Source organism: Denticeps clupeoides, unplaced genomic scaffold (genome assembly GCF_900700375.1).
Source record: "Denticeps clupeoides unplaced genomic scaffold, fDenClu1.1, whole genome shotgun sequence".
Taxonomy (NCBI): domain Eukaryota; kingdom Metazoa; phylum Chordata; class Actinopteri; order Clupeiformes; family Denticipitidae; genus Denticeps; species Denticeps clupeoides.
In genome coordinates, this window is record NW_021630123.1 from 8,888 (window position 1) to 21,245 (window position 12,358).

General features: G+C 44.2%; 1 protein-coding gene across 2 annotated transcripts; it reads left to right on the forward strand.

Annotated features, from left to right (window-relative positions):
* The first annotated feature begins 1,922 nt into the window (after positions 1-1,922).
* On the forward strand, positions 1,923-12,086 carry LOC114784196 (KH domain-containing, RNA-binding, signal transduction-associated protein 1-like). Of its 2 annotated transcripts, XR_003748833.1 has the most exons (11): positions 1,923-2,246; positions 2,726-2,841; positions 3,198-3,314; positions 4,381-4,527; positions 4,841-4,980; positions 5,058-5,271; positions 5,363-5,430; positions 5,519-5,577; positions 5,864-6,055; positions 8,093-8,159; positions 11,176-12,086. XR_003748833.1 is itself a non-coding variant. In XM_028969405.1 (9 exons), the coding sequence occupies exons 1-9, from the start codon at positions 2,153-2,155 to the stop codon at positions 5,968-5,970; spliced, it is 1,062 nt and encodes a 353-aa protein (XP_028825238.1). In that variant the 5' UTR covers positions 2,009-2,152; the 3' UTR covers positions 5,971-6,193. The 2 variants fall into 2 exon arrangements, 1 of the variants encoding a protein (XP_028825238.1); XM_028969405.1 differs by lacking the exons at positions 8,093-8,159; positions 11,176-12,086 and having other exon boundaries at positions 2,009-2,246; positions 5,864-6,193.
* The last annotated feature ends 272 nt before the right edge of the window (positions 12,087-12,358 follow it).

Sequence of the window (12,358 nt, forward strand, 5' to 3'; positions counted from 1 at the left end):
TTATTTTACTTTTATTTATTGTTATTTCTCGTTGTATTTTACATTCTTTAATTTTTTGTAACTTTTCTTCCTTCCCGGTAGATTAATTAATGAATTAATTACTGCTCTTTCTTTTATGGCTCTTTCTTCTTTCTTAAACATTGTAAAAAACTGTAACTCATTTGCACACCTTCACCCTACCAGTTACACATATTTTATGTCAAAGACGTAAAAGTGTAATATTTGGTTGTTTGCAATATTTGCATATCGGTTCACTGTTTACTTGCAACATTTGCAATACTGTGGTCTGTAGCAGTTGCAGAAAACATTTCACTGCACATCATACCGTGTATGACTGTGTATGTGACAAATAAAATTTGAATTTGAATTTGAATTTGATTAATCTGAGCAACTGTATAACCAAGAGCAATTTCCCTCTGGGATTAATAAAGTTCTTTGAATCTTGAATCTTGAATCTTCACTCATGTGCACACCTTCACTCTACCTGTTACACATATTTTATGTTTTATGTTAAAGACATAAAAGTGTAATGCTTGGTTATGTTTGCAATATTTGCAAAACTGTGGTCTGTACAGTCTGTACAGACTGTTAGAGGTTCAGGTTTTATTTTTGGAGGAATAACCTCAAGGATTAATAAAAAATGTGATTTGGCAGATTGTTACTGAATGCAGGTAAGTACGAAAGTAAAATGTGATAATACAGCACTTCTCACCAACGAGTACTCCCACTAAACGCCAATCCAAAAGCTGGTCTTCAGCTGCCTAAAAAGAATCCACATAGTCAACAAACCCAAGATGGGAGGGGAGTAAAGCATTCCAGTGTTAGGGTGAGACTGAAAATAGCACCAGGCCGGTGCTTGTCCTTAGCTTGTACTGCATGGCCGGGCCCCAACATATGCTGGGGCCTGGCCATGCGGTAAAATGTAGAACACTGATGTGTTCCGGGGCTGTGTGAGCGTCCTCCAGTTGCAGATGCTTTTTGGATGGAATTGCCGATGAGAGGACTTGTTGAGTTAATAGAAAAAGTACACTGCAGCAGTCACTTGAAATTAAGGTGTGTGTGCAGGATCTGTAGTTGGTCCAATCCAGATGGTCCAAAATGTGGCAGCACGCCTCATCTTCAACCAGTCGAAACACACCCATGTCCCGTCTCTTCTCTCCTGTCTCCACCGGCTCCCAGTAGCTGCTCGCATCGAGTTTAAATCCTTGATGCTGCCTCAGATCTGCAAACGAAGCGAGACTAAAAATTCCCTCTTCACGGGGTATCCAATCCCAATCGACCAAATCCCTGTTCTCCTTCGTTGTCCCTGGCTGGTGGAACAACTTGTCCTGCTCCATTCGACTCGCCGAGTCTACAACCACCTTTAAGAAGCAGTTGAAAACCCACTTGTTCAAAAAGTATTTCAGGCAAATCTAACACTTACACGCACACATGCACACACAAAAAAAAACGTCTGCAAAGTAAAGTAAAGTAAAGTAGAGAAAAGTAAAGTTCTTTTTATGAACTGACAGCATGTATAGTTTCCCCACGACCACCAGGGGGCAGAAAACACCGCCGAATGTGGCGATGACGTGGAGCGCGGAGTTGTTGCGCCTCCTGGCTTTTCTTCTCCCTGGAACGACGCTAAAGGGGTTTTTACGCCTTCATTACAACTCCCAAAGGACAATAAGCAAGACAACACATTATTTTAAATATATTGTATAAATAGAAAAAAATGATATATATTCGCTTTCGGATGTATCGCTTGTTGTTCCGATACCGGGCGTTAAATCAGTTGTTTTGTGAATATTTAGTGTACATTGTACATAATAAGAGATATATATATATAGCATGATGCGGTACGTTCATTAATCGTAGTAATAAACACGCTGGTTTGAAAGTGGGCGGTCCCTGGCGGACGACGTCACTTCCGCTCGCCGAGTTCATTTTTGTCCGTCGGGCTTTTGTTCTTCCATTTTCCGACCGCCGCGCACCGGGAGAAGCGGAGCCGCCGCCACCGACACGCGAGTCGACGGATAAGCGGCCGCCGGGCGGATACCGGGCGGATACCGGGCGGATACCGGGCGGATACCGGGCCACTGTTCACCGGAGAAGCGCAGCGGGGCTCGGCGAACCCTCCGCAACTTTCGCAGGAGAGACACCGCGGGTCAACATGGAGTCCGAGAACAAGTACCTTCCCCAGCTGCTGGCGGAGAGGGACAGTCTGGACGCGTCGTTCACACACGCCATGAAACTTCTGTCCTCCGGTACCAAAATATACCCGCCGCGCAGCTTTATAACTTGCCCGGTTCCGACACCAACCGCGGACAAAAGAGCAAAGTACGAGGCCCGACGTGGCGGGACCGGGTCCGGGACTCTCGGGGACCTCCGGGGGACCGGGTCCGGGACTCCCGGGGACCGTCGCTGGACCTCCGGGGGACCGGCTCCGGTGGACTGCGCTGGACCTCCGGGGGACCGGGACTCCCGGGGACCGTCGCTGGACCTCCGGGGGACCGGGACTCCGGGGGACCGGCTCCGTGTCTCCGGGGTTTACCGCCACGTGGCTGCTTCGTTGGTTCTTGGTGTGATTTCATGTCTGGAGTTCCGGTCGTTCCAGAACATTCCGTATATCTAGCTGTGATCAGGCAGAATCATTATGCGTTTTTATTATAATTAATGCTTGTTGGGTAATTTGTACACTTGTTACTGTGCGTGTAGGATTTTTACAGCTTGTCCCCTCCTCCAGAAATCGAGAGAATCCAGAAAGGAGAGAAGGAGACGGAGAGCTACCTGGACCTCTTCACCACCAAGAACATCAAGCTGAAGGAGCGAGTCCTGATTCCGGTCAAGCAGTACCCGAAGGTATGGACTCCAGCGGGCCGAGCGTCCCACGAGACATCCGGCCGTCCCGCCAGGCTCCCGTGGATGTGGGTGGCGGCGGCGGCGATCAGGGTCGTCGCGGTTTGACGCGTCTCCTGTAGCCCCGCCTGGACGGTGCATGTTAATTCGGGGTCTGGGTCCCGTCTACGTACAGTTCGTATTTAATTGGATCTTGTTTAGACGTACGAGATGTTTTATGTGAACGTCGGACGAGATTTGTGCCGTTTGAGGTCCCGCTGGACAGAAGTCCTGTCCGATCGTAACTGCTGCAGATTCGCTGTTTTGGTGAACTTGACCGTTTTTTGGGGTTCGTGTCACCGTTTGCTGTTTCTTTCCAGTTCAACTTTGTGGGAAAGATCCTGGGACCCCAGGGGAACACGATCAAGCGCCTGCAGGAGGACACCGGGGCCAAGATCTCGGTGCTGGGGAAGGGCTCCATGAGGGACAAGGCCAAGGTGAGCTGGTGGCGGTGGTTGCCGGCTGGAGTAAACTCCATTACTTCCGTTAGCCAGACAACCTACTTGGTCCATGAGGAGTCTCAACTGCGCTGGTGGACACGAGCAGGAAAGGCGATAAAATATGTCCCCGCAAGCGGTGATTAACGGGCCCTCGCAGACACGGCACCAACGCCCGCGTTTACCGTGGAACAGCGGATGTGAGCGGGACGATTTTACTTCGGATTTCATGCATCTCCACCGCTGTAACGTACGAGATGATGAAAAGGAAGAATATAGACGTGGAATGGTGCCACCGCATCAAAACGTCCCCGTACAAACATTTCCAGCATTTACCAGACGCCCTTATCCAGAGCGACTTATAATCAGTAGTTACAGGGACAGTCCCCCTGGAGACACTCGGGATTAAGTGTCCTGCTCAGGGACACGATGGTAGTAAGTGGGGTTCGAACCCATAAACACTTCACAAGTGTTCACAATACTGGCCGATGTCAGAAATACCAAGTTTTGGTGTGTTTTGGTATGTTGCGGTAAAGAGCGTAAAAGTTTGGGACGTGAGCGCATGAATGACGTTACTCTAGCGAACAGTGTAGACAGCGGTACTTTTCCTCTTGCCAGTGGGTGGCGCTACACCACGGTGTCAAAATTCATACATTACAGAAATATTCATAATCATACGCAGTTTTATCTCGATTACTCAGTTTAGTGTAATTCAATTTTATTATTTTTTTTATTGATAACGTTGGAGTTAGGGAGTAACTTCCATTGTCACGTGTGATACACAGCAGCACAGCACATGGTGCACACAGTGAAATTTGTCCTCTGCATTTAACCAATCACCCTGAGTGAGCAGTGGGCACCATGACAGGGGCCCGGGGGACAGTTCGTCGAGAAAGTCAGGAACAATAGTAATTGTTGCAGAAATCGTATTGTGTATTGTAACAGTCTACTGTATTAACTGGATTTGGTAAAAACAAAATAGTTTTAAACGGCACTACTAGTAAGAACAAGCGGGGGTTCTGCTGCAGAACGTACAGCAGGTAACCGCGATCTTCTCCTTCCCCAGGAGGAGGGGTTCCGGAAAAGCGGCGAGCCCAAGTACGCCCACCTGTCCATGGAGCTGCACGTGTTCATCGAGGTGTTCGCCCCCGTCCCAGAGGCGTACCTGCGCATGGCCCACGCCATGGAGGAGGTCAAGAAGTTCCTGTTTCCCGTGAGTGTCCCGCGCCGTGGCGCCTGTCGGACCGGAGCGTCTCGTTCCGCGATTGGTCGGTGTTTAAGGCCGATTAAAACGTTCCCCGTGCTGAATGGCGACCTGAAGATTAATATTTAATCAGATATATTGCTGGATTTCCCCCCCCCCCCCCCTCGCTAGTTTTGCCACGTCGCACGGCGGCATTATTGTAATTTTTGGCTCTAAATGGTCACTGTCCAGAAAGCAGCTGCCGTTGTCTCTGTGTCTCTCTCTCGAATTGTCTCGTGGCTCCCGGCCTTTTATTTGTATTACTGTCCCGTCTTTCCGTCAGGACATGATGGATGATATTTGCCAGGAACAGTTCATGGAGATGAGCTACCTGAACGGGGGGCAGGAGCACCCGCCGAGGGCCAGAGGCGGCCTGCTCGTTCGGGGCAGAGGGGCCCACCCGCCCCAGTCAGCCGCCCCGAGGTACGAGACCGCGGACGTCTGTGGGGTATGTAGTCGTGGGCTTCCTGGACGCTAACGTTGGACGTCGGTGTCTCCAGGGGACGCGGGATGCCACCGCGCGGCGGCGCTGCCCGCGGCGGCCCTCCGAGGGGAGGGGCCGTGAGAGGAGGCCCGGCAGGAAGAGGGGTACCGCCTCCAGCTCAGCCCGGCAGGGGCGCGGCCGCCACCCGCGCCAGGCCCCCTGCTCCGGGCCCTCAGAGGATGGCTCCACCGCCGCCTCATGCCCCTGCTCCGGAGACCTACGAGGAATACGTGAGGAGCCTTTACAAGAATGTTTTTTTTTTTCTTCTAGTTCGGGGTTTATTTACGCTTATAGTGAATTTTTGGCGTTCTTTTCTCTTAGTCCTACGATGAGAACTACACAGAGCCGTCTTACGAAGCGTACGACGCGTACTACAGTCAACCGCAGGCGTGAGTGAACGGAGCCGCAACGCTCTTCGTGACGTATGTGTTTTCTGGCAAATGTCTGACGTTTTTAATGTTCTCTGGGCTTCTCTAGAGAACCGGAGTACTACGATTATGGTCATGGGGAGACGCAGGAAGGCTACGACGCTTACGGTAAGGGGTGGTTTTACTTTGGCGCTTTTTCATAATTCGCATAATTCACATGTGCATTGGGCCAGTGGTGGCCTAGCGGTCAGGGAAGTGGCCCCGTAATCAGAAGGTTGCTGCCGAGGTGCCACTGAGCAAAGCACCGTCCCCACAAACTGCTCCCCGGGGGCCTGTCATGGTGCCCACTGCTCACTCAGGGTGATGGTTAAATGCAGAGGACAAATTTCACTGTGTGCACCGTGTGCTGTGCTGCTGTATCTCACAATGACAATCACTTCACTTTTGCAAACAGCTCAGGACGACTGGAATGGGACGTCACGTGCTGCTACTGGCGGGAAAGCTCCTCCAGCAAGGCCTGCTAAGGGAGCTTACCGGGAACACCCATATGGACGATACTAATGCAGACAAATGGAACGTCACACTTATCGTGTCGCCATGACGACTGTCTCCCATGGCAGCTCACACTTTAAGCAACCTGACAAAAGTAAATGTCTTTTCTTTTGGGTTTTGTGTTTTTACCCCCCGTAATTTTGGTTTTTCTACTCTGGACTATAAACTGGAAAAAAAAATCAACGGTCTTTTGCTTCACAAGCAGCCTGGTTATTTAGGTGGGTTGGGGGAAGTGGCTTTCTTTTTTTTTTTTTTTTTTTTTTTTTTTTTTTTTTTTTTTTTTCTTTTTTTTTTTTTTTTAATTATTATTTTGGATTTTTAATCCCCTTCCCCTTTTCTCATCTGCATTGTCAAGTCTCTTTTATGCTTTGGTTTAAAAAAAAAAAAAAATAGTGTAAATTTAAAAGTCTTAACAACTGTATAGACCCATGTTTAATGTTGAATACCACATTAATTTGTGTTACTTAAAAAAAAAAAAACATGCCGAGGTGCAGTTGCAGATTCCCATTTAGGCTACATTTCAAAATTCTGTTTAATATTAGTTGAATCAAAATAAAACCTAAAAGTATTTTTTTTTTTTTATATTGTAATGTAGTGGTGCAACTTTAAATCGAAAAACTAATGAGAAAAATTGTAATTTTGACTAGCTCTTTAATTGCTGATTTTTGTTTTTTTAAATAGTCTTAAAAGCTGTAAAATTTAGGTTGAGGAATCAATACTTTTCATTGTATATTAGAGTTTTGAAATATAGCCCTATTAGACACTGTTGAGATGGACTGTCCTCAAATCCTTGTTAAAAGTTTCACATTTTCAATCAAAAGTTGTTTTAGTAAAAGTGGCTTTTTTTTGTCATGCTTTAAAAAAGTTAAACAATTCCTGGAGGATACCTCATGCTACATAAACTGCATGCCCAAACTGCTCGAAGAAGGATTGGGACAACAGTCTCTACAAGGGTCGCTTCTTTCTAATGTAAAGGGATCCTGCAGCTAAATGCCAATTTCTTGTATATACTTACAAAAAAATTAAGCACAAAAGTCAAAATTGTACTTTTACTGCCATTTAGTCTGTATCCTCTCCATAAAATGCCTAATGCTACGTGTGTAAGCTTGCCTAAATAGGTAACTAAATTTTGTTCAAAAATGTTTTGCAGCGGTTTGTCAATAAAGCATAGTTTTTTTTTCTATGAAACCTAACTTGGTTCACTTTGCATTTTTCTGTTATAAAACTTGAAATGCCCTTTTTAAATAAATTTCATAATCAGTAGGCTTTTCTTCAAACTGAATTTATTTTTTTTTATTTTTAACTTTTAAACAGATGCATGTAGTCTGACCACAGTGAACCACCCTAAAGGAATCTGCTTAAAGTGTCTTGATCATTTAAAAGCACAACTTTAATCTTTCTCTCTCTTTTTACACTTAAAAAGGAACCTAGAGGTAAGACCGATGGCCTTTTAAAATAAGCCGGATAGCTTCGTAATGTCTTTAGAAAGAACTAAAGAATTCAGTGCCTGGGTATGTATAAAATCTTCATTGAATGACGTTTTTCTTTTTCTTTCTTTTTTTATTTATCTCTGAAATGTATGGGTTTAGACTGAAATAGTTGAATTTTAAACAGCCATTTAGGGTTAGCCTTTAGAAAATGAGAACTGTTAAACTTAAATTGCACCATATTGATTTTTTTTAATGTAACTCTAATCCTAAATGTGTAATTTGGATAGTTTATTACTGTTATACACACTTTTAATGTATGTACCTAAATCTTTGTATAATTTAAAAAGTTAGGCATAAAATTAAAAGGAAATTTTTTTTAAACTTTTTTTTTTTTTTTTTTTTTCTTCTTTTATTAACCAATTAAATTTTTTTTTTCTTTAAATAACTAACAGCTCCTTGATTTTAAGACTAGTAATGCAACTCTTGCTGAGCAGTTTGTCTGGAGTGATTTTCTTTTAGCTTATGCAAACTTTTTGCGTGATCTGTATTTAAAGTGATCATTAACCATTATTCATGCCAAACACTTAAATATATTTTTTGGGTTTTTAAAGCTTGAGTTGCATACCCTGTAGACTTTGCATGGCTTTTAATGTGTCTAAACAAGTTTTTTGGTAAATTGATTTCGTTTTCTTCTCCGCCAGGCTGATTTCAGTGCTCGCTTGAAATGTGAAGAATGAGAAAGATATGATAAGAGAGCCATTATCTCAGGTGAGGAATGAACTTTTATTATTGAATCAAGCTGCTCATCTCTTTTGAATACCTCTAAGTCTTGTCCTTGTCATTTTCTTGAGTGAATTTTTGATTTGTTGATCTGTTTCCTCACTACATGATTAAGTTTTTCATAAATGAGATTAAGCAAAAATCAGCAAGAAAGTTCTTAAATTCCCTTTGTTTTATCAATTTACTTTACTATTAAGTAAAATTTCTTAATAAACATACGATACCAGATGAGGACAAATGAACACCAGACCCCAATCCCTTAAGGGGAGAGAGAGCGAAAAGAACAATTGGAAAATGCCGGACAAGACAGACTTAGGCGTCCATGTGTTACATAGAAATATAGAGTTTTCTCAATAAAAGCGGCAATTCCATATTTTTGGCCAGTCATAAAGGGTGGCCACGTTAATCTCTTGGTATCCCTATTACACAGTGTAATAAATTCTCACACTGTACATTGTCATTGGTCCACTGTCCATATGGTGGAGGCACAGAATCTTTCCATTTACACGGAATTAGTCTTCAAGCAACAAGTGAAGAGAAGGAAATCATGTCTGATCGTCCCACAGTTAGTGTTTTAATCGCTTCACACCATATATCATCCGATATAAGCCCCTTCCAAATTTCATCTCAACGCCTCTACGTACTCTTGGTTGGTGGTACATCAAAAGGTTCCATCGTCCAGGGGGTAAATGGAAGTTTTTGTTACTGATTTAGAAGGCATGAGAATCAATGTTAAAATGGCGTCTAAATGTATTCCTAATCTTTACAGTATAATACAACAGGATTGGTAGTTTGCCACGTAGCACGCTTGGGGTGGAGTGGACAGATGCCCTTTCTATTTTTACCAGGCTAGGTAATCAACATCATTTCTAATCCAATATTGCTTTCATATTGGCTGACCAGTAGTAATATAGTGTTTCACGGGGTTTCTGTAATACCTTCCCAGTGATTCTGGGCTGTTTCTTGTTCCAAATGAAAGTTGACATTTTTAAAATGTCAATACTCTGTGAGATATTGGGAAATATATGTATAAAAATTAACAAGTGTCATCTTATTTACACTGATCGTTTCACCAGGGGATAGAGCGTTTTAGCACTGATGCAAATTCCTAAATATTTTAACTTATTATGAACAATTTTACTTTACTTTGCAGACGCTTTTATCCAAAGCGAATTGCAAGAGGAAGACACCAGCAATTCTTGTTCGGTTTCTATAGATTAAGAGAGAAATTTTAAAGGGAGTTTAAGAGAGCGACATCCTGTGTAATTTTCATTTTTGAGTTCAGTTTTGTTAGATATTCTGACTGAATTGGTGAGCAGGAAGTTGACCTGTTTTCTCGCTCATGGAAATCACATCGTAATTGTGACATTAAATATTCTATTTGCAGAAGTATTAAAAAGTTGTCATGTCGTTGTTTGCGCTGTGTTGGTGAGGGTTTTGGCCATGTGATCTAACGCTAATATCTGGTCTGTGAGCTGCTTTTTTTTTGTTTTTTTTTTTTTGCCCAGTATGAGATGATCTGCCCTCTGAGATTCACATTTACAGCATTTACCAGACACCCTTATCCAGAGCGACTTACAATTAGTAGTTACAAGGACAGTCCCCCCCTGGAGACACTCAGGGTTAAGTGTCCTGCTCAGGGACACGATGGTAGTAAGTGGGGTTTGAACCTGGGTCTTCTGGTTCGTAGGCGAGTGTGTTACCCGCTAGGCTACTACCATCCTACATCATCATTCCAATTTTTATTTAAAAACCAGAGGATGTGCCATAGTAATCGGCATGAATATACAGTTTACGGTAACAAGTGTAGGATCAGATCCTGCTGGACGTTTCTTAATAGTAATCAGTCGCCTGTGTGGTCTCCCAGTTATCTGCACCTCCAAATCAGCATATTCAACTATTTCTTAAAATGTGCAGCGTAATCGATTTACGATGATTCCCAGAGCGATTCGTCCCTTTCCACGCTACACAATTCCTTTTCACATTCAAGACTTCAACAGACTGCAACTATGATGGTTATATCTGACTATCGTCCCCTAACCATGTGGTGGTAGCCTAGTGAGTAACACTCGTCCATGAACCAGAAGACCCAGGTTCAAACCCCACTTAACTACCATCGTGTCCCTGAGCAGGACACTTCACCCTGAGTGTCTCCAGGGGGGACTGTCCCTGTAACTACTGACTGTAAGGCGCTGGATAAGGACGTCTGGTAAATACTGTAAATGTAAGAAACCATGACCATGGTCTTCTGTCCAGACGAGAGGGAATATTTACGCCTGGTATGTCCTCGTGAACTGGGTGGGAATCTCGGTAGGCAGATGATCTTATTCTCTGCACACGGCCCTTATGTTTTATTTATCTATTTTTGGTGAATCCTGATCATTCGCCGCCAGAACGCGAGTGCTTGCAAATATGCAGATTCTTATGTAAATGCTGAGACGTGAAAAACGTCTCGGTTCTTCTGAGTGGAGGGATCTTTAATGGTAGGATGACAAGCTGTCACTCACGCACGTCCCCGTATCGCTTGAAAAATGACACCGCTGTCACATCTAAACTAGATTGTCCGCTTTTGAAGTAGTTTATGGTGCCGTGCTGCTGTATAGTCCTGAAGTGAGTGTTATATTTTTCTAATTAATCAGATACGTAAATAGAAATTTCCGGAACATTTGTCTACGTTGGGTGATTTATCTAGTATTTTTAATTTTTTTTTTAATTGCCACTGTTTAGGAATTATAATGATAGAGGGGGACACACGGAGGGTCATTAATTACGGTGGCAGCTGGCTAATGCAGCCGTTTAACTGGAGTAAACGGGTCTGGAAGCGGATGCTTGATGATGTGAACTTATCGTGTGTGTGTTATAGATGCCTGCTAATTTATGCGGTTCCTCCCCCCACACGTTTGTGTATTCAAATGCGTTAGAACGAGCAGGACGTCCTGTAAATGGGGAACAATAAGCGCATTCGTACCGTTCTGCTGATCCCGCGCTTGCTTTTCCTCCGCAGGGGCGGCCTCGGTCTTCAGGAGGAGCGTCGTGGTCTGGCCTGCTGGTTTGTATGTCGGGCGGGGCGGAAGAAAAGGAAACGTCCCGCTGCCGGCCAGCCCGACGTGGAGGAGGAGGAGAACTTTTTATTTTTTTATTATCGCTTTTCTACGGCATTTCTACGTTTTTTTTTTTTTTTTTTTTTTTTTATTCTATTTTTTTTTAGATGTTTTACTTGCAGCCTTATGGATGGGAGGATTGTAACTTTCTTTTTGTTTTTATCGGTGAAATTTCCCTCCACTCGCAAAATGCACGTCGTATGCGCGGCGATACGCCATTCCAACCAATTACTGCTGATGACCGTTCGCCCGTCCCCTAGAGGCACAGCGGACTGGGTACGCGGGACACGGGTGGGTCTAATAAACATCCGCCGCAGTCGGCAACCTAACAAGATGCTGCGGCGTGATGGAGACGTCTTATTAATGCTGCTGAGGGTGGCGGGGTTGTTGGGAACGTTTTCAACCCTTTAGCTGGATGTTGACAGTCTTTATGGAAGTGACGTTGGACCAGGACCTGGAGGGCGGGTCTACGTCCCCGTGCATGCGTCCTCACCTGCTTGACTGCGAAGTGGAGCTGAAGAAGTCCTACAGCGATGTGCTCAATCATGTTCAGGCCTGGGCTGATGGACCAGGGCTTCATGGCTGGGTTTGGTCAACGATGCAAAAAACATGCGTTTTTACATTTTAAAATCGTTTATTCGTTTCTGCGTTTCTGAATTCATTCATCACGTTTACGCGATTCCCAACCGCTCATGTTTCCAGTCGTCTTGGATATTTTGCTCATGTGTGTTTGAATCTGCATGATGTGTTTTGTCCTTATTTTAACATGTAAAAGCATTTTGAACTGTTATTGGTGCTTGTAAAAAAAAATGTTTCATTTTAAAATAAAATGAAATTTGTCTTCACTCATCCAGCTCATTGTGTGTTAAGTAAATGTTCCGGATCTAAAAGGCTCACACTTGCTTCATTAATTAGCCTGCTTTCAGCCCGTGGATTTATTGCCTTTCCGGCCTCTAATTGCGTTCTGCTTCAATTTGTCTATTGATCTCGAGCGCTAAACGAAAGCCGGATCCTTGAAAATGATCCGCGGTCCTCAGTTCGCGCCGCGAAAACTGGTTGTCCCGCCTCGCCGTAACGCGGGCCTGC